This window comes from Pelecanus crispus, chromosome 1 (assembly GCF_030463565.1).
Source record: "Pelecanus crispus isolate bPelCri1 chromosome 1, bPelCri1.pri, whole genome shotgun sequence".
Classification (NCBI taxonomy): Eukaryota; Metazoa; Chordata; class Aves; order Pelecaniformes; family Pelecanidae; genus Pelecanus; species Pelecanus crispus.
In genome coordinates this window covers 30,978,300-31,005,114 of record NC_134643.1, presented here as the reverse complement: position 1 = coordinate 31,005,114, position 26,815 = coordinate 30,978,300, and the positions used below count along the sequence as shown (strand labels likewise).

The 26,815-nt window shown below is 38.7% G+C and overlaps 1 protein-coding gene across 1 annotated transcript; it reads right to left on the bottom strand.

Moving 5' to 3' along the window:
• Positions 1 to 1,681: 1,681 nt before the first annotated feature.
• On the bottom strand, positions 1,682 to 23,722 carry TMEM168 (transmembrane protein 168). Its single transcript, XM_075720555.1, has 4 exons — positions 22,513 to 23,722; positions 9,564 to 9,706; positions 7,118 to 7,392; positions 1,682 to 2,930 (listed from the first exon to the last, which is right to left on the bottom strand). The coding sequence occupies exons 1-4, from the start codon at positions 23,647 to 23,649 to the stop codon at positions 2,383 to 2,385; spliced, it is 2,103 nt and encodes a 700-aa protein (XP_075576670.1). The 5' UTR covers positions 23,650 to 23,722; the 3' UTR covers positions 1,682 to 2,382.
• Between the last annotated feature and the right edge of the window lie 3,093 nt (positions 23,723 to 26,815).

Below are 26,815 nucleotides of genomic sequence, written 5' to 3'. Positions count from 1 at the left end.
AATGATTGCTTTTATGCAATCTTTTTTCTCTGTACTGAAGGGTTGTTGGCCAGAAATGGCTGAAAATTACTTCTGCAGAGGAGGCAGTGCTGCTTTTCTGCAACCTGACAGATGCTCGTTCAGCCTAACTTCAAGTATCCAATTTATGTGCTTGATCGAGGAGCTTATGTACCCAGCCCAGGCTCCAGAGGATGACTTAGAACAGAAGTGCTCTAAGGTTATTAAACAGACAGAAGGGATTTGTCTGCTTGACCTTTGGCATATGAAAGCAAAACCAAAACAAAACTAATAGGCAGAATCACAGGAAAATTCACCCTAAAATGGAGATCAAATGAGTCTTCCTCTAGAAATATTTATTTCTCTTTGTTAATGAGCAGTGGAGCACTTTAGGTCACAAGCATGGATTTAGATGTCTAGGTTTCAGACATCTGAATTTGAATGAGATGACTCCTACCTCAGGCTCCCACATTAGTAACTTAAGTTGGATACCTGGAGTTAGATGGTGAGATTACCCTCTGTCCTTACTGAGACCTGCCACCTCCCAAGTCTGTGACAGAGCTGCAATCACAGAATTTACTTAGAGAAGACCCAATGGAACTGAGTCTTCGTAGGATATCACATCTCACCTCTCATTTCTTTATCCCCTTTTCACCTTATGGAAGGGGATGGAGAAAGGCAAAGCAGGGTGGGGGGGTTGCGTCTTGCTAAACAAAGTTGTGTAATACACATTAACGAAGAAACTTAGTGGCTGTCACTTGTAAATCCTACAAAAATCACCATTTTTAAGTTGGTGGGTGCAAATTACTGTGGTTATTGCAGATCTTATAATTTAATCACACATTTTCAGGAGTTACTAACAGGTATCAGTGTTAGCAGATTCTCTGACTTAGCTGGCTAGAAAGTTCAAATGGAATTAGAAAAACCCTTGATGGCAAAGACTTAAAGAGCTCCTGGAATATTTTCATGTATTTAAATAATAACAAAAAAATTATATTTTAGACAAATATCAGCTAATGCCTAACATTTTCATTAAAATACTGATGGAAACAGGAAAAAAGTAAACTCTGGGTCTACTGGATTGCACACATGTATATAAAAACCCACCACAAATTATACTGCCTTAGCCACTTAGTTGTTTCACTCCTTATTTTCTGCACTTATGAGATCAGAAAGCTATGCAGCTTCTCTGACTGAAGGGCCGGGGCAGGATTTCCAGAGTTCCATCCAGCTCTGTAAGTGAAAAGATTAAGACCAGGATCCTGTGGCTGGGAGAACAGAGTTGAAGAATACTCAGGATTCACTCCTCCCCTAAGGGAATAATCTATTCTTTCTGACAAACTTTGCTCGTGGTTTTAATAGATAATGAACTCATTGGTCCAATCCTGTACTCCGCATTTTACAGAATCAAGGTCTTAGGCACAGCAAAGACTTCAGATAAATGTGGAAGCAACACCTGTATTTACATTTTTATCTATGCATTATTTTCTGTTAAATTCCTTGGGTTTTAGGTTTTTTTCTTCAGGGTTGCTTTTCAAAATACAAACTAGTAAGAGCCTGGAAAAGACAAAACCGCCCTAACAGGCGAGGGAAAAACTCTCAGTGCACTTTTTATTCCATATATGAATTAACTACTGGGAATATTTAGAAAAAAAGAAAAAGATCACCAGCTAGATACTGAATTTTGAAAGTAACACTGGAAGTTTTTAAAACTGCACTTCAGAAAATGTTGTCTGAGCAGCATCAGAACATTAGAGGGTTGTCCGATTTCCTTGTTTTCCGTGGCAAATTTCCACTGATGCCAGTAGAGAACTGAGGCAGGGGCTGAAGATGCAAAAGCAAATAAAACTAAAGATTCTCGGTAGCTACTTACCTACAATGGCTATTCATTCTTCTATTTTTTTGGCTCAGTGCTGCTGTATAATACCCTTGACCCCACTATGTAATTTCAAGGACATATAAATTGATCTGAGTATTAGCTTGGTTCCTTTCCTGTATTTGAACCTTACAGTGGATATAAATGACAAATAAGCATGCTGTAACATTCACAGGAGCTGTTGTCCATCAAACTGGTGACTCTGAATGAAGGCTCCTTTAAGTAATGCATATGAACATGCAAATTGTCTCCAAAATGCATGGTCATATTAAATAAGTCTCTTACATATGTACATACAGACCAGTAACAAAACTCAAGTATCATAGTCCTACTCTCTTCTGTTTAAGATTGCAGTTCCTATCTGTTGCATATACTGTAGCTGCTCAAAGAGCTGAATAAAGTGAGTGTAGCAGACTTTTTCAGAGAAAAATAGTCATATAAAAAGTTGTAAGTATGGTACAGTGAGAAAGTTCCAAGAGCTCTCACTTCATTTTCTCTTTGGTTGCTAACTAGGATTTGACGAGTTTGAAACCCTGTCCTGTGTCCAGCACTGTGGGAAGAAACCAACTCATTTTCAGTCTTTTCAAGCACCTAAAACACGCTTTACAGACCCAAAACAGATTGAGACCACAAAACCAGTTTGCCAAATGTACTAACGGATAGGTGATACGTGGGAAGTAGATCATCCAGTGTTTGGCAACATCGCTTCCCGTTGGCAAATGCAAAGTGTAGTCGCTCCAGTGTTTCGACACACCATACACCGCTTTCACTGTACGTCCCTTTTCGGACCAGCTGATGTTACTGTCGGGGTTACAGTTGTACTCAACCCATTGCCTGGTGAAGTCACCAAGCTGTGGAGGGCCTGCTTCCTCGATGTCTACAACTCTGGCCATTTCTGCTCCTTGCACGGCAACATATTGGTCATTTACTTTTCTCACTTCTTTAACCCAAGGCTGAGAGTTCTCACAGTCTAAAACGATGATGAGTCGAGAACAAAAAGTGCTATTCTTTTCTCTCCACCACTCCAACAGTGTGTCAAGTTGTAAAGCATCACCCCCTGCCACAAGGAAAAAAGATTTAATATTAGGACGAAAAAACAGAAACCTCTGTAGAATTTTGACTACGGGTTCCAAGAATCCCTTATTTTAACAACCTGGACAGACAGAAGTTTTCAACTGATCCTCCCTGTTTGTAGATGTTGCAGATCTTCAGAGAGGTATTAACTGATTCCACCTGACTTGCTGTGGCAGATGAGGCCATTAACTCACTCTTGATTTTTTTTTTTAAAAAAAAAAAAAGGAATTCCCTCACAGAATAAAAGAAATTACACCCTATTGAAGAAATCTGGAAATAGCTAAACAAGGAAAGATGACCTGAAATAGAGCTTATTTTGTATTAAATCCTAATAATTTTAAGGAAGAAAAAAAAAAAAGGACTTTTTAAAATATGTTTTTATTAAATGTATCCTGGGCTGCATCAAAAGAAGTGTGGCCAGCAGGTCAAGGGAGGTGATTCTGCCCCTCTACTCCATTCTCGTGAGACCCCACCTGGAGTACTGTGTCCAGCTCTGGGGCCCTCAACATAAGAAGGACATGGACCAGAGTCCAGAGGAGCGCCTCTCCTATGAAGACAGGCTGAGACAGTCGGGGTTGTTCAGCCTGGAGGCTGCAGGATCTATGGAGTTTTGAAAATCAGACTACTTACCCAAGTGCCTAAGGAAAACATCTTGCAATAGGGACTATTAATGTGAAGAACTGATACATCTAGGTGTTGACTGGTTGGAGCTATGATACAGATTTACAACACCACCACTCTAGTTTGAAAAGTCAACTTTAAAAAAAAATGAAGACTTTTAGAAGAAAGGTAGAAACATGTGATTTAAAATAACTGCATTTTAATTCCATGGTGATTTTTGTTGTGCAATATAAGTACATTTAGCAGTGTTTCAAATTTTGTTAGTAGGAATTTAACTGCACAGATGAATCTCAAACAGAATAGCTGCATATTTCAGCACTTGCATTTCTACCTGTAAGGAGTGACAAAAAAGTGCTTCAAATTAATAGCTCAGAGTTAAAGCTTTGAGCATGCTATCGCAGTTAAAGTAACAGCAAAATTACAGGGTTACACCTTTCTCCAAAAAAAATGCAAACCTGGAAAATTAGTACCAAAGAACATCTTAATATACAAACCTACAGTAATGACTTGTCTTGGTCCATGATCTGGACCATGCAGTTATTGCTGCAGTTATTTACAGCACACTTGTATAGAAGCAGTTTCCCTTTTTCTAGGTAAGTCTTCTGTGTCAATTAGCAGTAAAAATTTCTTTATTTGTTCACGTTTTAAAGGCTTATAAATAAACTTCCTTTTAGTGTAACTATGCAGGGGTGCAGGTGATTTCAAAACAGTACTGGATAGAACTGCCCAAAGAGAACCATCTCATCCTTCATACACACAAACACATGCTCAGCTTCTAACCCTACTGACCTCAAACACATGGACTTACCAGCCAGCGCAAGACTTAGGCACCAAGCTGTGTAAGAAATCTACACGTCTGGTCACATCTGGCTCTTTGGCAGGTCTCGCAGGCAGTTAAGCCAACAGTTTCAGCAACAGAGACAAAGCTTCATTAGCCCAGCTCTTGCCTTTGCCTTCACGCAGAGAACATGACCTCCCAGGTCATTTGACTGCTCATACTTTATGAATAACTAGTTAACAGTTTCTTTTATACACCACTGTGTTACATCCAGCTTCCAACAACAGAGAAACATCATTAGTGAACTAATAAATCCGGTAAGCCTCCTTTAAAAGATGTCATTATAAAGCAAAGACTACACTGCTACTGCTGTGCTGTATCATGGCATAAGCCACAAGTAAGACACTACTTTTTCTATTGGATCCAAATGTTGTATTTCATTGTTGCCATCTCTCTTCATCCTCTCCAGAGGTCGGAGGACGGTACACGTTACGGGAGCTGATGACCAAATGCTCCATCTGTCAAAAAACACCACTGTCCAATACATGTGGTACAATTACACATGGAAACAGCCTTCATTCTTTCAGTTTACACTCCAAGTTACATTCAGGGGCAGTGCTATCTGGAAGGAGTATCAGGTTACACTCCATGATCTATCTAAAATTAATCACAAAAAAGGATGCAAGATGTGACAGCTGCCTGTTCCTCTCCTTTATGTGACTATATGTATCTCTAAGTAGAAGCTGAAGATGTGCTTGCATAGAGAACTGAAAAGCAACTTCGTGAAAAAGCTGAACACCACTGCATTTACACAGTTACCTTTTAGCACAGAAGCTTTCTCTTTATTGTAATGGTTACCTTGGCCCTTATCCTAGAAGTGAAGACAGAGTTTAATTTAGGCTGCAGCTACCTCAACAGGTGTACAGAGACCTGAGCTCCCCTGTCACACTCCAGGCTGGCCAGAGGTAAGCCAGGACTGGGCTGGAAGCTGTCCAATTTTTGCAGCAACATTTGGCTCTATATACGGTAGAAAGCTCACTGTGTCTATGCTGCTGGCTGGCGCACGGGTGGGAGGCAGAGTTTTTCTGCTAGCCTCCTCCGCACAATGTGCGGACACACTCGGCAATTGCACAGGGTGGCAGCTGCTCTTAGGGACAAGACCACCTTATTCTCGGAGAAGACGTTCAGCCACCCTGGCGTACACTGCGGTACGTCACTTGCACTAAGCTCAGAGTACAGCTGTGGCTTTGTAAAATCACTGATACAGATGAAGCCTTTGAGAAAAAATATGCGTTGCTCTTCAGCAGGTGTAACAGTTCAGGTGTGGAGTTGCACTAAAACAGGTAAAAGGCCTCCAGATGAAAACTGACCTGCGCCCAAACACTGCAGCTTGACCACATGCAAAGCTAGTATCTGTCTACACTGTTGAAGAGCACATGCCCCTGGAGAGAGACTGCTGACAAACAGCCAGGAGCTCGCAGGCAGAGCGCTATCCAAGAGAATTAATTCTGTCCCAGGAAGGAAAAACGCTGCAAATTTTCAATGTATTTACTACAAGATTCACTTTTTGCACACAGCAACCTCGGAAGCCCAGTTCCATACAGCAGGATAGCAAGGCTAAACCTACCAATGGTTTGAAAACTTCAGTAGGTTTACCGAAGAATACAGTTGAGATGGGACTGCCCATTATAAAGGGCAAGAAGAATTTTGTACCTCCTCACTAAAAACAGGCCAAGAAAATGGGAAATGGTGTAGTCTATGCCAAGCATATGACAAGGTACTAAACCGGCCCTTTATATAGGGATTTGTAATGTTGAGGCTACTTCGTGCCCACAGTGACTCTCAAACTCTAGGATGCCAGCAAACCATAGCTGTTTTCAAGATACAAGGTTTGCTATATGTTTGAAGATCTGTTTTTCTAGTGTGGATTGTATACCTGCCTCCTATTTCTTTTATTGAGTCTATCTTTTACAAAAAAAACCAGAGCATATCTTGAAGACATGAATGCAGTCCTTCATGACAGCCTAACTGACACAGTGACACAGAACGCTCTATAATTCACTCTGCCATGTCCAGGGAATGAGAAGAGATTATGCTTGTTCATTACAGTGAGCAAATATTCCTCAAAATACAGGGGGAATCTGTCTTTAGAGCAGGAGGGGGTCATTTCCACTTTACTATTCTGGAAAAAAAAGTAATCTTTAAAGTTAACTTGCTGAATTGTAAGGGGAATTTGAAATCATGTTTAAATTTGTAAGCATACATTTGGGGTCAACAATATTTAGACAATTTTGCGAACAAGTGTAAGATTAGTTAGCTGCAAAAGGATTTTTATCAAAGTGACTAAATACTAAAATGACACAGAAGTTCATAAAGTAACATACCTGACTGTCATACAGAGGATGGCAAGAGCTGCTTCTTTACATCAAGTTAACTGCATACAAAAGGGGCTTCTCCATTTCTCCATTCTCTCCACTAGCAGAGGTAGTTAGCCTGCAACCTTGCCTATTCTGATGATTCCTTGTAGCCCCTGAATCTCTTAACAGCCATGCTCTGTATATTACACTTTCTTTTCTTCCTTCCCTGCCAGGAGCTTGTATAAACCTGTTCTCCAGTGACTGGTGCTTCTTTGCCATTCTGGACTGCCACATAATAAATGTGACCAAAATGTCAAAGTTTTGCAATACAGTATGATTTTTTTAATGAATTGATTTGGAAAGTTTATCAATACCAAAACCATCACTAAAAAAAAAAATCCCCAAACCACTCACCTGCCAGTGCCCATTCACCAGTGCTATGTGAGTGACCACTGTAATATAAAATGTAGGTATCATGTCTGGGTCCATCTGCTGTCCGAAGTTCAAGAAAAGACTTGATCTTGGAGTGAAGGGTATCAAAGGTCAGTCCACTTGTAGAGTAATCACAACCATACGTCTCAATCATGTGATATGCAAAAAATCTTTGGATGGCATTAAGCATGCCAGTAGACCTCAGATTTAACTCTTGTACATGCTCAGGTGGAAGGAGAGTTGGTTGGCCATCAGGACTAAAGAGAAGAAAAACAGCTATGATTATGATTTATAATTATTTCATGCTTAGGGGACTTTTAGCAATTGATGATTTTTTGCCCTGTGCGTATTTCCTCTGCTGTTAAGTAGCACTGTTCTAAATTTAAACTGACTTGAAAGGCACAGTTTATAAACAATTCAAAACACTGTATTTGAGTGAGGGACCGCTATCTCCCCCTCCCTTTTGTCACACTTCTTCACTTTGAAGCATAGTCCTTGCACAACTCTGTGCTATTCCTGCAGCTGAGACACGGAGAGAGAGGGGAACTGTGATGTGAACACGCTGGGCTTCAACAATTTCATTAAGTCCCACTGAAAGAGCACTGCTTTCACACAGGCATTTGTCCACACACAACTAGGAAGAAGGGCAGGGAGAATGAGTGTTAGTCTGCACAAAACATCATACAAACTAGTTTCCAATAACAGACTAAAGAGAGATCCAAGTACACACTTTGCTTAGGTATATTGAATTGATTTATCTCTGTTCCAAACTAGCCTTTATTCAATATGGTACTCACACAAACATGGTAATTCTTACTTGTGTGTGCTGTTCAGATGCTGATCTTTTAGCATAAGAAATATGTTTCAGATTATGGTATTCACCGCTTAGAAAATGAAAGTTCTAAGAAAATTACAAACCAGACCTGAAACAATCCACATATCTATATATATGTGTGTGTGTGTATATACATAAAAAAAAAAAGAATATGCATATGTAACAAAAGAGTACCTGGGTTCCCTGGGCAATGGACAGGTTTTGTGGATGAAAATACAGAGATGGTCTTACTCAACTAATACAAAATATGACTTCTGTTTTTTATGTATATTTATGTATGTATGTATTCTTCATGGTTTTTTTTTTGCAAGTCAGTGTGTAAAGCTACCTGCTTTCTTTTTTGGTCTAGCTAATTAACTTTTGCACCTCCTCACCTGTCTAGTGCCTTCATGAAGGCTAACGTTCCACTACTACAATTAGATGGAATACATCATCATTACTGTTTGTCTCAGCAAGCGAAGACTGGCCCCATTACTGCAACAGTCAAGCTTTGTTAATAAGGAAGTTTAGTTCTGTCAGGTCCTAAACAGTTGCTGAAGAGTATCTCACTCACTCAGAAATTACCGGGAGCTGCCAGAGACAGAATAATACAATACAATGAAAGAATTAAAGTATTGCCATGGAAACAAAAAGAATTTATTTCTATTGTAATGTAAATTTTGAAAATTTATTTTTTTATCCCTAACAATAATTGACTACATGGATTTTTTTAAAAGACTGCACAGCTGAAGACTGTAGATCAAAGCTCAGACAATTTGTTTACAGCATTTTACACTATTTAACATATAGTGATCTAAGATCAGCATGCTAACTTCTGTTTCTTCGCCTTTTTAATCTTTTTCCCTACCCACTGAATTCATTATATGTACTGCAAGCTGGGCAGTTTTCATAAATTGGGCAGTTGCATTTTTAAGCCTCTCATTTCAACTTACCACTCTGTTTCTCTTGTAACTCAACTAGATAACTTACATAGCTCTTGGTTATCGTTTACAAAAAAAATGTGTACACACAATTTTAATTCTACAGCTAAAGTAGCATTTGCAAGTTTACAGCTTACAAGAAAACACACAAATGGGCAAATAATAATAATAGTACAATCCCTCCACCCCCAAGCATTTTTCATATGGTAACATTTATATCGGAACAAAAATCAGCTGTAAATTCACAACACCAATAACTGACACGTAGTCCACTCGCAAATCTAATTTCAGTGTCCTTTCAATGTAGAGTCATTTAATAGAATTCAAAATTGTTTTAAACTGATGTGTTTGATTTATTCAACCTTCTGCACTCAGGCAAATGCCCCAATCCTCCTTTGCGTGAGATACTGACTGTGGAATCTGCCTATGTGTGGTTGGTGCATAAAGCATTCATTGGCTTTCTAAAAGCAAATTAAATACATATAAAAGGGTGGAGTTGGAGTTACTCATTCTTTTTGGAAGGTGAGGAAAGGAAAAATACAAACTCCGCCTATTATTTAAATGTGTATGTAATTACAGAAAAATACAAGCAACAGCACTGCATTCTGCATTGCCTCTACGAGCTAACAGTACACTTACGCTACTGTGAAGCTGAAAGACATGGTAACTATACCTGCAAAAGTTGGTGGGAATCACAACAGCATACCCAACACAGGTTCCTCCCAAGCAGTTTCCCAGCTCATGGAAAAGCCCATGAGCCATGGACTCCAGAGGTAACACAATGAGAAATGCACTCATGAAGATTCCATTGGTTGGCTACAAAGAAAACAGACAGATTTAGGGATTGCATGAAAAATCCTTCCTAGCTGTTGGTTACAGTTTGATGAATAATTCCCTGTGTTTGATCAAACGTAATTGGGTCCTGAAACGTGCAAGTTATTGTATGTAATGTATACTTATTTTTGCACGTATTACATGGTGAAGTACTCTAAAGACAAATGAAAGGCCAATTCGGGGGTTTGGAGACAAGGTGGCTGGTAAACAGGGATCAGTCTTCTGAAATGAAAACACTAACAGCACAGGACTTAGGTTTAAAAGCCCTGATCATAGCTTAACTTTACCCATGTAAGCAGACAAATTGAATGCCACAGAATTATTTATGTGCATAAAATATCTGCAAATATCTGCAGGATCAGGCCTTAATCAGTAAAGTACAACAGAATATTATGTGCCTAGCATCAGATGATAGCATACTATATTGCATCATTAAAAATAGAGATTTAACTATTCTTGCTTTTTAACTGCAAGATTTTTTAAAATAGTCTTTGTGGAATACTATGTATCACACAAAAGATGACTTGTGAGAACATTTATGAACATTATTGCAATTAAAAAGTCAATTCTTTATCAGCTACATAAATACCAGATGAGAAGGGATATCCACTACAGGACTTTGTAGCATTCACACAGCTAATACCCTACACTGAGCTTTCCTGGTTTGTAGGTAAAAAGCAGTTTTGGAAAAGATTACACTCACTGATACATAGATGATTTCTGTAAAAAACAAGAAGTCTCAAAAGTTAAGTCTCAACCACTAGTACCAGTAAAATAAAAATGGACTTGTGAAATGCCAGCTGTCAGTGAGAAGCAGAACAGATACAGATTCATTTTAATTATTTTAATCTGATGTGAATGGGTTTAATGAGGCATTAAATGCATTAGGAAAGGTAGAAACAGTATTATAATATATAATTAACCAAGAACTTGATATTAATCAATGGTGTGGTTATTAAATATTAATGTTTGTTACATAGCAAAGGAAACAAATTCATAGCTACGGATTTCTGTCTTGAGAAGAGTCCCGTGGCCTCTGACTACATATATGTTTTATTTGCCCTCTTTTCATAAATCTACAATATTTAATGTTTTTTAAAAATCTGGATATTGCCTTATTGTTTAACACTCAGTGATTTGACGTGGACTGGTAGGTAGTTCAGCTTAACACATAGACAAAACTATTAATAACTTGGAAAGTAAATTACACCTAAACCAACTCGGTTCTTGTTGGCACATGGCACTAACTCAACTGTATTCAGTTTTTAAACACATAAATATTACATGACTTAGTCTGAAAGAACAGTTTTCATCTAATGTGCTTCCTGCCCTAAGGAAGAATACTGTTTGCTACCTGTCCCAGTTTTAAAAAGTATCCCATTATACTTCTGATGGAAGGATCGCACCTGTGTGTGGTGAGAGCAATACTTCTAACCACAAATAAACACCAGAATCTGATATTAACTGATAACTAACTGATAGTATTATTAACTAATAGCACTATTCTCAAATAACTGTTAACTGTTAGCATTATCCTCACATTCCAACATCTGAAACCACTATAAAAATATATCCAGCTCCTACTATGCTTTATATAATTCATGACAAATGAAAAGTTTATTTATTTAGCTTCTAGGTCTCAAGGACATGAGGACATGACACTGAGCAGATATCAAATCATGTTACAGCACAACCCCTGAGAGCTTCCCTTTACCCACAGCCCTGCATACCTTATCACAAGTGCAATTAATATGCTCATTGACTTGCCAACATTCGAGCTACAAAACTGCTTTGGATATAAGAAGTCCATCAACAGGTGATAATGCTAGTGTTAATACTGCAATCCGATTTCATGTGGTATCATATAATTTGATGTTTTGGTGCTAATAATTTGAATCTACAAGGAACAATGTGTGTCTATGAAGCGCACATACATTATTGGAGATTCACAATCACCTTTATGTACATGATTTTCTTAGCCATCTCTGGAGGTATTTTGCATCATTCTAGATATATTCCTTTCCCTGTCCCAGTCTTGCCTACACTCAGAGGGTCAGGATCAACGAGTGAGTGAGCAGATGGAATGTATTTAGGACAAGTGCAGAGAACCGTTCACACAGTGATTCTCGAGTTTTGTGTCAGAGGATGAAGATTTTCAGAATAATTTCCCCCAAATCCATACAATTACCTGAAATCACCCGAAGACAGGAAAGATTGAAACACTGTAACAACAATGGTTACTTGTTTCATTGTCAATACGGAGGAAAAAATCCTGTAACTAAGACAACATAATTTTTGTTTCAAATGTATCAGAAGAAACTGCTGATTTTTGTTGCTCAGTTTTCCAAATGCGCTTATAAAATGCACTCAGAGCAGCAGCAATAAACACTTAAAAAGATTTGGTTGGTTTTCATTCTATAGAAACCCTGTAAAATATAAGACTTTGATGAAGTAGCGGAGCTCTCCAGCTAAACCAGTTTCAAGATTTGAAGACTTACTTTTGCAATTGTAGATACAAGAAGGATAATTTGCTTTAAGTTAAAGAAAAAATGAAGACTTGAATCCTGCAGAAATTGAAGGGCTTGTCTGGAAAACCTTCCTGTTCATGATCAGTTAGAGGATTTTCTAAGCTTTAGAAAGACTGAAAGCATGAACCAGGAAGTATTATAATGCATTTTTCTAACAAATTCAGCTTTTCCATCATATACAAATATGACACATATAAATATGACTTTTCTTGGATCTTGTTAGAGCAAACTGATCTTACATTGCATTGATGTTTTGAGCCCAGTGAACATATTACAAAATAAAAACCACATTTGCCCATAAAAACTACAGCAATCATAATATCCTATAGAATACTATTATTACTTTATATGAATTTAATTGTAGAAGTTTTCTTATAACATGCCATGTTGTTCTAAACACTCCCTGCATTTCCCCAATCCCCTAAACACATGCAAGTTATTAAGCCCACAGTGTTCTGCAGCAGCACGACTTGAGATCATCACAGAGATTAATAGTTTTCACCAAACTTCTGACTAAGTCTGACTTCTAAAAAATATTTATATTTAATTGTTCAAAGTACTCCTACTAATACAAAGATACTGGCAAGAAAATTCACAAGTACTTGTGAGATAAGGATCCTACATAGAAACTGTAAGGACCATCTCAGTGATCCATCTTGCTCTGCATCCTGCTTTGAGTTTGTACCAAATATTAAAGAGGAATGGGAAATATGCTCTGTAGTGTTACAAATAAACTCAGCTCCATCTGAAGTTTCAATTTCGTTTTCATTTAGTGGCCACCTTATGCTGTGGAGTAGGAAAGTATTGTTAGTATGGGTACTTTACATTTATAGACATCTATCTAATGTAAAGATGCTGGCACCTGCTGTCAACACTTCCTCAACAGCTTTGACTTAGAAGAAATATATCACTAACAAATGAAAAAATGATTAATGACGTTTAGAGCAGTTCTATAGTAAGATATTAAATTTTTTTTTAATTCAGTGCTGCAAAAGATGACTGATGGCATTTTAAAACATCTAAACTATAGGAACTTGAAATAGCAAAAAATACTATCTAATTAAGTTAGTAATTACTGTAAATCTGAAGATAGGTTCCTCTTTTCAGATAACAGCTAGGATGCCAGGTGGAAACTGTTAGTGCTTTACTAAATCCAAAAGATTTGATGACTGGTCCTTAATGGAGCAGATGGCCATGGATGCATAGACGGAGCCAGAAAGGGATTTTATTCTTTCATCTGCTCAACCCATTTTCATTCTGTTTTCAACTGCACTGGCAATCTCAGCCTGCAGTACATCCCTGTACTCCAAGTGCCCATTGATTCCAGACAGACTGCTCAAGAAGCAAACAGAATACAGGGACCACCCCAGCAATTCCGAGAAAACATGAGAAGCCATTTTATCTCCTAGTCTGGGTTTTTTTTGCCTTTGTCTGTCTTCTTCCAAATGAATATTTAGGAAATACACAGTGTGTTCTCTTTTCAAATAATGTAGAAAAGGTAAAAAAGAAACATACTTTTTGCCTCTGATGACTAAAATGTCAGACAATAAAAGATCAGTGAGATTCACTAGTAGTATTACCTTTCCATTTTCTTTAGCTTTTCGAGCAATGCTTATTGTTAAGTGTAACTGTTAAAACACCAGAAGAATTTAGAGGTATTTTACAGCCAAGATATATAATTTTATATTCATGGATAGGACAACTCCAGTCCCAAGGAGTAAACCAGTGTTGGAAGCAGAACAATTCTGCAACCATATCTAACAATGGAGCATTACTGACATGTGACTGATGAAAATAATGAGGAGGAAGAAAAAAAAAAAAGAAGTGTTAGTTTAAACTGGAAGCCAGTTACAAAGACATGTAGAAGAGCCCTTCTGGTTAAAATAGGAATGAATTACTAAACATATGTCAACTAAGATCATAGAACCACTGAATGGCTGAGGCTGGAAGGGGCCTCTGGAAATCGTCTACCCTGCTGCTCAAGCAGGGCCACCTAGAGCAGGCTGCCTGGGATTATATGTAACAGACCAACAACAGAGGAGGCTTACAAAGATGTCTTTGTGTACTTCCAAGCAAAAATTCTGCCCTGCTGTCCATTATCCAAGCTGAATAATATTTACTTATTTTTATATACCCATATACACACACGTAAGTAAATATAAAATAAACAGTTCTGCTTAGCTCCTCTGCAGCAATTCTGCAAAAACAAATAAGTATATGCTCCATGACATAGAAGGCTCAGGAGAAAAAGGATAACATGATAGCTAATCTACAAATATTTGATGGATAGCTTATTCCAAATGAAACCAAGATATGTATATTACAGGTAAAAAGAAGCTTAAAGAAAAAATTTGTGAAGTTACAATGTAGATCAACTACCAGAGGAAACTGCCTTATAACAAATCACTGAATGAAAGAATAGTCTCTAGAGAACAATAAATAATCCATTACTTCTGACTATTAAAACAGCCCTGGGAAAATCTAGAAAACAGTTTGCAGAAAACAGTCATCGTGTTCACTGGCAGATGGATTTAATGTGTTACATTTCCCATCCCTGCTACTGTTCTAACCACGGGAAAGCCTGTGCTTTAGTCTACATGCATGTGTCCCAGCAAAACCAGAAGTGGCTGTCAATTTAAAAGCACTCTAAATGGATTTCTGATTTTTTTTTTTTAATATAAAAATTTGAATTCTGGAATTAATGACACTGTGACAGCAAAGTTTAACATATAAATTAGATTCTTTAGACTAACACTGAATACTTCCTTTCTCTTGTCACCAAAGGTACCCTTCATGACCTAGGGCCTCTGGAAGTGGTGGTGACAGCAGCAAGGTGTGCTGCCACTGCGGACGTGAGCAGACAACCTGATGTAGCCCTCGGGACAGGACTGGAGACGCAGAGAGCCAAGGAGGGCCGAGCACCTACTGCGGAGAGGAAGATGGGCAGGAAAAACAAACAGGATAGCAGGTGAGTTTGAAAAGAAATGATGAGCAGTGAGCATGGGGGATTTAAGATCCAGCTTAAGAGATGATGAAAGAGTTGGGAATAATGTTACTGCAAAAGAAACTGAACAGATGAGTTCATGAAGAAACAGCGAGGCACAGATAGGCAAGTCAAATCAGCAAGGAGGGGAAAAACTGACTGAGGAAAAGGAAGGGGGGAACTAAAGATGAGCAGACAGACAGAGATGGAAAAAAACCAGAAAAGCAGGAGTGGAATGGCTGTTGGAGAAAATATGGAGAGACCAAAAGCTGCAGCAGAGCCTCCAGGGATTGGGGGGGGTGGAATATTTAACTGGACAAGCAAAGGCTGAGGAAGAGTGGATTAAAAATACAAGTCAGGAAGAAAAGCAGGGGAAAACGAAGGAGAAAGACTGAATATGATTTGCATTCCAAACAGTTATTTAATGTGATGTTAACAAAAGTATGTGTACGTAAGTATAGAGATTACTTAGAAACTTCTTACTATTCAGAAAATAATCTTGTTTTTAGAGAAGTTAAATAAAATTGAAGATGGTGACTTTTAAGGCATTGTAAACTGAGCTTTCAAGAAACACCAGCCAATCACACCACAATAAAGACTACAAAATCACTAACTCTCCCCAAACCAAGAAAGTATCCATACATAAACTAACTTTTCTTCCATGAATAATTTGAGTTCAATAGTACTGTCCATCTAAGTACAAGTACTCATGCATATCATGAAGACTATTATCTTACTAACCTATAAAATTCACTAAAAACAAGAATAATGTACTGAAAGTACTTCATTCCATTACTTTACCTGTCTCTGACATAGTTAATTTTTCTCTTGGTAATACTAAATACAGGTCTTCCAGGGATAATAATTCTCCTTGGCCAGTAATTCAGAAAAACTGTACTGTTACCTTGGCATAGAGCACTTAACAAAATCTGATTTTAAATTTCTGAGAAAAAGGTTCCTCCAAACCTTTCCAAGATCTTTGCTTGCAAATTCCAAGAGCTCTATCTGCAAATCTTCCATCATTCTATTGGCTTCTGAGAGAAGTAATGCCTGAGTCATTTGCATGACTTCTGGATCTTGTCCCATCCAAGGGCCTAACTATGGGCAGGCATGTGAGTGCTGAAGTGAGTTAAGTTGGAGTTAAAGAGTCCATTGATCTGACTGAAATTACTCACACAAAAGTAAAGGCAGGTGCAAAACACTTCCAGCAGATTTTGCAAGGAAAATGTCCATGTATTTCTACCAACAAAGCAAGGTGTCTTTCCTCTCCAGCTAAAGCAGGGATTATTCTCAGAAGCAGACCATGTCCCAGCTGAAACATGCCCCACTGAAAAGCTGTGACTCCATTTTTGAATTCAACCAGCTTTAACAAAGTACTTTTACACTTCAAGCGTCTCCTGAGCTCATCCCCCAGCTTCAGACAGACCTGACAACTCTGCTCTTCACATTTAAAGCTTGATCTGTCGGAGAGAGATTCTGTTTTCAGGAGCCACAGTTCTTCCCAAGCATATAGCAAAGCATCAGGAACAGAGACTTTCAGCCCTTGGCTTATTACAAGGGCTAAGCTCCCCTTAAAGAAAGGTCCTTGCCTAACAGGACTTCCAGCCTCAACAGTTCTGCATGAGTCAGAAAACCACGGTGAGTGCAACAGCGAGTTAATTGACCTCACTTTAAAAGCCTTTCTGCAAAAGAAGATTTGATATTTTTCTGGCAATTTTAATCAAATAGGATACTTCTAGCCACCAATTAGCAGACGACTGTCTCTTCAGGCCTTGACCTTTCATACACTTAGAGATTTATATGATGCACAGATACTACAGTTATTAAAAACGTTAAAAGGGCATACATAATGCGCCTATAACAAAGTTTTCCACGAAACAGAACCCCTCCCCTCCACCACCTCGTTTCTGGCTATAACCTAACACACACAGCTGAGCTAGATTTTTTATATGCTAGGGCTAATTATTTATAGTTGGCTGTTAGGCGGTACCTTTCCAAGGCTTAGGTTTTCAGCCAGTTCTATTCATTATATAGGAGGTCAAACGGCAGACCGTGAAGTGATTTCAAGCCACCCCTCTCATCAAATGCAGGATCATTAAGCAAGCTTTCAGTACATCTTCAGAGTTAGGAAAGGTATAAGTAAAAAATGCTTCACCTTCTAGGTGACACTTAACAGATTTCAAATATAATTAGCACTTACTAAAATGACAATATAAATCCCAAACTGCAAGTTGCAAAGACTGAAAACTGTTAATCTTACATATGTGAAAAATGTTTTAAACAATTTTAAAAAGTGCAAACACATTTTCAGGAACTGGTGACTGAGGAATACTTGGTGTTCCTAAGGATATAAGGAAAAAATATATTGAACATTTAAGTAAAAAAAGAAATCCGTAAGAATGTAAGAGTGGTTGCATTAGGCTGCACCAAAAGTCCATCTAGAAGAATGTCTTGCCTCCAAAGAGGCCAAATGGATGCCTAGGAAAGACTGTAAGGACAGACCAAGCACATATGTTTCCTGAATACTCCAACCACTGGTGGCTCAAGGACTTCCTGAGCCAGATGTGGTTTCCATATAGTACGTAAACCTCAGCGGATTTGTTTCCATGAACTTGTCCAGCTTCCTCCTGAGCCTCTGCAACTGCTCGGCGTGCACAGCATGCCACGATCCACAGCCCCAGAGCTAACTCAGCGCTGTATGAGGAACTATTCCCATCTGTCTGCCTCCAGCCTGCTTCTTGCCAACTTGATTGCCCTCAACCTTTGCACTGAAACTGATCCTTTATTGTCTCTTACTGTTTACTTTCTCCCACATCACACACAATATTTTATATGTTCATCATATTCTCACTTAGTTTTCTCTTTTCCTGACTGAAGCATCCTTGTTTATTCATTGCCTCCATATAAACTGTTTCATGTCTATAATGAATCTTGTTGCCCTTCTCTGAACCTTCGCTTGTTTTCTTACCTATAGGATAGCAAGTAAGAATTGCAGTTATTCAAAATATGGAAGCTACGGATTTATACAGTGGCATGATACCTCCAGTCCTTTCCTAATAATTCCCAGTATTTAATTTGCTTTTTTGACCACTAATAAACATTAAACTGATGTTTTCACGGAAAGGCATATAAGACAGCCCTAAGACCTCTTTCTACCACATACTGATAACTAGCTTTTTTCTGCAGCAAAGTTTTCTTAAAAACAAAACAAAACCAAACAAACCCCTGAAATCCCAACCCACTAAGTATTTAGCAATAACTATTACTTTTTAAAGAGGAAAGGCAGAGAGCATTCTGATTTTGTATCTCTAACTGTTACAACACATATAAATCACCATAAGGAAAGGACACATTCACTGGAGAAGCTTGTTTTCTGCATTACTGTTGAGCTTGTTAGACCTCCTGAAACAGCAGACTCAAAAATCCAGCAAAGGATTCTAAAGTAGAGTCTTGAGGCCTTGAATTCCCCCTACAAAGAAGAAAAATACTAGCTTCTTTAAACCTCTAGAAAGAAACAAATGCCCTGCAAGAGGGTAAATTGTATGCTTATGCATAATTGCTTCTAATTATTAAATACTTAATTATTATTAATATTATTAATTATTAAATACTTCTAATTATTTTGAAACTTGATACTATCCAGAAAAATACAGAAAAGGCCACAGTTTCCTGCAATCACTATGATAAATGATACATCCATTTATTAAATTATGTTCTGGCCAGGCCTGATAAAGTATTTCATTTTCTGACAACAGATGGAACAGGCACAGTGATCTGCAAGGCAAACTTCACAACATCTTCTGAAGTAGAAATTATTTTAGTTGGACACAACTGCATTCATAGGCTTAAGCTAATTCATTACTATAAATACATGATGAAAGAAATATAAATACAGTAAAAGAAATGTAAATGTAATTATCTACCAAAAATAAATTATTACAAGAAAAAAAATGGATTTCCTGACAAGCAGAAGTATTTGGTCTGATGCCTTTCACTTTTTCCACTACAATTACTTCTTTTCCCACTGAACAGGCAAATACGCAACCTATCAGACAGAGGTGATGAGCAACAGCTTATCTTATTTACATACAGGATGCTACAAATCTAAATTAGCCAGTAACAAATACTAAGATTTTAGAAGCATTGCCAGTTTGCTTCTTGTGAATGGTCCTGCACAAGTCATTCCACAGTACAACTGTACTTCAAAATTAGGCCTGAAAATTATCAGACATGTAACAGTTGCAGTCATTTTGGGGTAGAGGACAGAAACAGAAAAAAAGTACAATGCATTCTCAATCAATGTGAAGAGCAAAAAGTAACAAGATGAGTATGAACCCAACCCTCCCTGCTTACGCAGACAGCTTGCGGTAATGAAGCAGTTCTAAAGGAAGCGCCTGTGTGCTTTAAACAGATGGCATGGGGAGAGGGAGCCCCCCCCCTGAAGGGCTACAGCGGGAGATCCTGTCCAAGTCCGGTGGCTAGCTCCCTGCAGGCAGGCTCTGGCCACCACCAAAATGAACCGCCTCTCTCCAGTGACTGTCTGGACAACTTACGTACTTGATTTGCTCTGACTGCTCTGTTAGGTGTAACTAGGTGAAGTGACTCCATCCAAGCAATTTTAAAACTATATCATTATTAACTAGTGTGTCTCAGGATGTTAAAGGAGGAGGGCAAGGATAGAGAAATTAATAAGACTATCTGATAGAGATGGTAAAAAATTGCTTTTACTGAAAACCAGTCATCTAGCATATAAAAATTAACGACTTGCATTTTGATAAAATCACACAAGTCTCAGAAGAAAAAGTATGGAAGTTAGAAATATTAGCATGCTGATATTCCATCTTTATTGTTTCTGTCTCCCAAACCACCTTCCCATTTATTTCAGTGCAGCACCTTCATTTTCAGTAAATACATTTTGGGAATTTTTCTTCTCTGCTTCTTTTTGGTTCTATTTCTTCCTTTTGTCCTTTCTGCAAGCCCACGCACTACAGCTATGCATGCTGATAATTTTCCAAAGAAAGAGCAAAACTACACAGGCTTGTCTGTTAACCTCTAATGCTCTTCATGCAAAAAACCAAAAAAAAACCCCAAAAAACCAAAAAAACCCCACCCCAAACCAAACAAAAAAACCAACACACAAACCCTCACAAAATACCTGTCAATTTCCTTTTCCATGAAGTTCTGTAACACCTTTCATCCATAACATTATTTAATCTAATTTACCGGTCACAAGCAGTGTTCCCCAGGGCTCAGTTTTGGGGCCAGCCTTGTTTAGTATCTTTATCAATGATCTGGATGAGGGGATTGAGTGCGCCCTCAGTAAGTTTGCAGATGACACCAAACTGGGTGGGAGTGTCGATCTGCTGGAGGGTAGGATGGCCTTGCAGAGGGACCTGGACAGGCTGGACCGATGGGCTGAGGCCAACTGTATGAGGTTCAACAAGGCCAAGTGCCGGGTCCTGCACTTGGGTCACAACAACCCCATGCAGCGCTACAGGCTTGGGGAAGAGTGGCTGGAAAGCTGCCTGGCCAAAAAGGACCTGGGGGTGTTGGCTGACAGCCGGCTGAACATGAGCCAGCAGTGTGCCCAGGTGGCCAAGAAGGCCAACAGCATCCTGGCTTGTATCAGGAACAGTGTGGCCAGCAGGAGCAGGGAGGTGATTGTCCCCTTGTACTCAGCACTGGTGAGGCCGCACCTGGAATACTGTGTCCAGTTTTGGGCCCCTCAATACAAGAAAGACATTGAGGTGCTGGAGTGTGTTCAAAGAAGGGCAACGAAGCTGGTGAAGGGTCTGGAGCACAGGCCTTATGAGGAGCGGCTGAGGGAACTGGGGTTGTTTAGCCTGGAGAAGAGGAGGCTGAGGGGAGACCTTATCACTCTCTACAACTACCTGAAAGGAGGTTGTAGTGAGGTGGGTGTTGGTCTCTTTTCCCATGTAGTTAGCAATAGGACGAGAGGAAATGGCCTCAAGTTGCGCCAGGGGAGGTTTAGGTTGGATATTAGGAAGAATTTCTTCACGGAAAGAGTAGTGAAGCATTGGAACAGGCTGCCCAGAGAGGTGGTGGAGTCAATACCCCTGGAAGTATTCAAAAAACGGGTAGATGTGGCACTTTGGGACATGGTTTAGTGGGCATGGTGGTGTTGGGTTGATGGTTGGACTGATGATCTTGGAGATCCTTTCCAACCTAGTTTTTCCTTTCATTAAAAAATAATCCAGCCACCAAGCCAGGAAACAAGAAATTGCTACTCTACCCTTAATTGTTTTAGTGGTGGACGTGGTAGTGTTAGCTTAATGGTTGGACTGGATGATCTTAAAGGTCTTTTCCAACCTAAACGATTCTATGATTCTAAGAAAATCTGCAGGAATGGGCAACAAATTGTTTTGGAAACAGTATAGAAACATTTCTGTAAGCTGGATCTGCCCTAAATAATATATAATTTTTACATATATATGATGTATATATGTAATTCATTTAAGAGATGCATGGGGACAAAAATGATTGTCGTCTTTTTTTTCATCAACTTAAAGAAAATAGACACCAAACTCCCTTTTCACCCTGCTGCTACTGTGACAACACACAATGTACTTTAACTTGGGCACTGAACAAACCTTTTGAGAGAAATGTATGTTTTCTGCTAAAGACAAGACAGTGGCCTTAATTCAGAAATGGAAAGAAAAGTCAAAGAACGCTGTGTGATTTTAAGAACTGGTCTTTCAGAGGACATATCCTGTGGTGCATAACCAGGTTTGAAAATAAGATACTTGGAGCACATGCTATACCAACAGTTTACCAGTTTTTCAGCTGATCTCTAACTCCACATTAATGGTTCAATGCAAAGCAAAATTATTGAAAAATACATTCTTAAAACATGAATTTGCCTTGATTCAATTAAAATAGTCCATAAGAAAAGCCATCCGTATAACGTGCATTACTAGGGTTCAACACTATGATTTACTTTGAAAACAAATTTTATGGCACAATGAATTCAAAAGCAAAATAATTTCATTGGTCGGTAAACTTAAAATACTTTGCACACTTTTGCCCTGGAAGCATTAACTCTTCCCATTCTGCCCACTTAAGGAAGCTGGTTAGTTCCAGCTGCCTTAAGGCAGCACAAAGTGTTAAATTCAAAGAGCATGCTGATGAAACCAAGTGTTCCAACACTGAATTGCTGAGCCACAGCACACCATCAAATGTCACAGGAATTTTAAGGAGTCAAGAATTCTCCAGAGCATTCTCAAGAGGGAGATCAAGATACAGAGATTATTATTTACCTGCCAAGAAACGGCCCCCAAAACAGCAGTCGCGACAAGACTGAAAAATACTAGCTGTTCTGAAATTAAACAGAAGTGACGCATTCCTCTAGATGCCATAACTCTGTCAAGGCTGTTATTTTCTGCACGGTGGGTATAGTATACCTTGTGACAGTCATTCAGTTTTGTGTGAAAACCCCACAGAGTTATAAAAAAAATCACATGACAAATCATCCAGAAAATTCCAAAAATAGAAAAACCAGGTATCACAAAATACCAGAGATCCAAATCACGTAGTTTAAAGGCTGCAAGAATGAAAAAGATTAGTTCAATGACTCCAACTGAGATGACAGACAGCCGCCTGCAAATTTTACCACGGTACAAGTAGGGCTTCCATCGTTCAGTAACTGAAAGTCCACTGAAGTAAACGTCGAGAAGGGGATCTGAAATCAGGCAGCTGAAGAAACATGCCAAGGCAAATGGGTTTGTGGGGATTTGGAGTGATGGAAAAAAGAGTAAGGATGCAATGGCTCCAAAAATTGCCAAATTCGGAATTGCCAAAAAAGACTTCATACGTAGGTCAATAATCAACATAGCCAAAGCCATGACCAACAGAATAATACTCATAGATTTTTCCACCAGCATAGTTGTGCTGGCAATTGCAAATCCAACTAGCTCCAAAAATTCAACTGTTGTCAGCAGAGTCGGTCGATGATGAATACAACCACAAATCCTCTCAACCAAAGCACATAATATCCGTAAAACAATGGCAGAAAGGAGCAAATATTTAGTAGCTTCTTCTTTCACATCCGTCTTGAAGGCAGAATTATTAAGAAAACAGAGAAGGCCAAGCAAAAAACCAAACCAAAGATTGGAGAGACTCAGACTTGCTGTTTCCATTGAAAAATAGTAGTACAGTATGCTGGCAATTCCAAGAACAAAGAGCCCCAGAATAAATATTACCAAAATCAGTGCATCCGCAGTTTTTTCCCATCTGACATAGAGGCCCATGCAAATGGCAACCAGTAAGTTGATTCTGGCAAGATAGCCAAGGTATCTGACTGATGAGTGCATGTTCACTTCTCTGTTTGCCTCTTCTAGCCTTGTCATTGCTGTATAGAGACAATGACTAACACAGTAACGCAGTGACCTACACATGTAAACTGCAGTTAGGGGGTTCTACCCACTTGACTGAAAATAAATATTTGGGTTTCATCCAACAAACACAATGCAATCGCCGCCTTCTGTAATATCATTTCAGTAACAGTGGTCCAGAATCACAGAAGTCCTGGAAAAAGAATTAAAAGAAGCGTTAGTGGCAAATAATTCCTTTTAATCATGCACAGCATAAACCCGACACATCCTTTCTCACCAAGGAGTTTAACACCTGAATTAAAAAACACATAATAAAGATCAAGTAAGTGTGTTGTTAAAGGTCATTCAAACTGGGGTCATTATTAAAACCAATATAAAATGGGTTTTGCATAAATCTTATTTCATAATTTGAATGAGACGAAAAGGTAAACCAAACCTGGCCTGTGCAGTTTTTCCACAAAAAACACCCATTAGGTATCTATACTGGATATCTATGGGTATTCAACATATTCCTAAGATACCCAATTACCTTCTAAAATATTTTAATATTGTTTTAAAACATGGTTTACTTCACCATTACATTTGGTAAGTTCTCACTTTATACTAAACCTTTTCAGTAGTCTTTTTAGTAGTCAAATAGCTACAGGATTTACAAAAAAACTCCATAATCAGTTAATGAGCTTGACCCACAGTAGATCATGAAAAAGGATATTAATACTATCTCCATTTCACAGATGAGGAGCGGACACACGGATGTTATCAATTGATCTGGCAACTTTTTCAGAGACTTTTTTTAATGTCCAATCAAAGCTTTAACTTTCACTCCTCCAAGCCACTTTTTTTCCCCACAAAAACGGCAAAAAGTTATCAGTATAAATTTTATATTTAGAACATAAGCTCCCCCTACTCAGATCCATTTAACTGACATGCTTTTCTTTTTAATATAGCATAGGAACAGATAGTAATCTTTTTAGGGGGAATTCTGTAAGAAAATGTGGCTAGACAGATCTCACTGGTGATCATTACTATTTTACAGGACATGCTTCTTCCTGGTCTGAACTCAGTCTTAAAACACGAGGATCACTGTAATCCTATCGGTGCTGAATCTTACTGAGTTTATACATAAACAATACTATTAATTGCTATAATCAGAAACAAAGAAGTTACTGAGGAAATTCTATTTCCTTGAAAATCTCTATTTCACTGTATTTATATACTTTTCTACTTATCACAGAGTTGTCAGAGGCATACTCTGAAGCTCTTTAGTTAAAGGCAAAAAAGGTTTGTACTCTGAAGTCACAACCCTGTTCTGTACACAAAATGTGTTATAAGTGACAAATTGGTAAGAATTACTCGGAGAACAAGCTTTCTGTGAAACTACATGTAAAGGGAACCACAGGTACTTCTGATTTTTGATCCTTTTGTGCCTAGAAATTCTAAACCAGGAGTCACTAAGTGAATAAAATCAGAGCCTATACCTCCAGAGAGAATAAGGCAGAAAACAGGTGGATCACAAGAAAATACAGAAACAAGAAAATCAGCATCAATATTTTTTTGTCTCTAATTTTCTTAAGAAGTACCACAAATTACAGAGAGACCCAGAACAACCAATTGTCCAAATTCCCTTAGCTAAAACTTACTGAAATCCTATGTAACATTTATATTTATGAATTACTTTTGTTTTTGAAGTTGTTAATGAAAAGCTTATCGAAGAGTATGATTATACAGGTAATGGGCAGAATCCCCAAGAAGGAAGAAGACTCATACGTAGCACCTATCATTTTGGAAGTAACTACCTAATCGCCCATCTTGCAGAGACTTCTGAAGAGTTAGCAGTATGAGAAGGCAGCCAATGTGTCAAGAACACTCAGAGCTAGGTTACTGCTTACTGCTTTCGTTTATAATGCTAGGGGAAGTATGAAAGGACAACTTGACTGAAACTGAAACTTAGCCTTTATTCTCTCTTGATTTTCAAATTGTCATTTTTCAAACCAGTGAACAACAAAAGAAAAAGTGAATTGACTGATTTGCCTGTAAGCTTTGGCTGATTTGAAGACTGACATCCAGTGTAAAACCAGTTTAAGTAATTGGTGTAGAGACAAAGTCAGCCTAAGAATTCCTATTGTTTAAATTACTTAAGTTTGATAACATGTATTTTCAAATTATGTTAAATACCTAACAACATTGCAGATATTAGTTTGGAAAGAACTGTGCATTAAAAATCTGTTTAACTGAAACAGAATACATACCATATACTTAAAGCAAATGGTTATTACATGATGCTGTTGCAAGTTAAACTTCTTCGGATTTCAGCTGTGCATCTTCATAGTACTCATTATTATTACTGTTTTATACATAAAACTTAATTCTGAGATGCCTGGATGCTTAAAATCTCACAATATTTCTCCCCTCTCTTGGTAATATACTTACTGTTTCCCTCAACCTTTCATTTGTTTTCTACTTCACATTAGCAACACAGCTGAAAGCTAGCTACCCAGGTTACAACATAGGTATCACAGCACTGTCCTCAGTCTCACTGTTTCTTGTACTGCAATCAACATTCACTTGATGGACAATTTGAGCCATTTACTTCAATACCTACACCTCCTACCCCCAGTTATCTCTCGTTTAAACCATGAATAGAATCACAGAATCATTTAGGTTGGAAAAGACCTTTAAGATCTTCAAGTATAGAGGAACGATTTCACATTTCCTTCCAACCCACAGCACTGACGCGTGACTACTTCTACGAGGAAGCACATCTGCCACCCCATCCTGTTATCTTGGTTCCTGAGCCTTTCCGGAACCCCTCCAAGTCAAAGGGCTAATGCTGTACATATTCTCTTGGACACCAGCCTCACGGAAGCCAGCAGGCTGGCTCACGCGCAAAAGGCGGAAGCTCCCACCTAACGCCTGGCTTAAAATTTCGCTAGTCGCAAAATTATTTTCTGGTGGGATCGTTACACTAGCAAACTCCCTTGCAGGCAAGCAGCCGCTCTGACAGAAAACCACTCTGACTGGTTCAGCTGGTGCCAAGCGGAGTTTTGCTGCCATCACGTCGCGAGAAACACCGAAGAGAAGCTCCTCTGCTGCCGCCCCACGTGCGCCGAGTGCTGGAGCGGGGGAACATGCCTGTTCCTAGCGGAAAGACACAAAGTCTGCTCGAGCACAAAGTATTCATAAAACGACAGCTCAGACTGTGAATGCAACCTCCTCTTCCCGATCTTCT

What these genes read in the sequence shown, in the direction of transcription:
- TMEM168 (XM_075720555.1), bottom strand. Translation starts at nt 23,649, where the DNA reads ATGTGTAGGTCACTGCGTTACTGTGTTAGTCATTGTCTCTATACAGCA. An exon ending in TGGGGGCCGTTTCTTGGCAG is followed by an intron (nt 9,707 to 22,512) that starts GTAAATAATAAT and finishes TTTTCTTTGTAG; the next exon opens with CCAACCAATGGAATCTTCAT. An exon ending in TGGTGAATGGGCACTGGCAG is followed by an intron (nt 2,931 to 7,117) that starts GTGAGTGGTTTG and finishes TCCTTGTGGCAG; the next exon opens with GGGGTGATGCTTTACAACTT.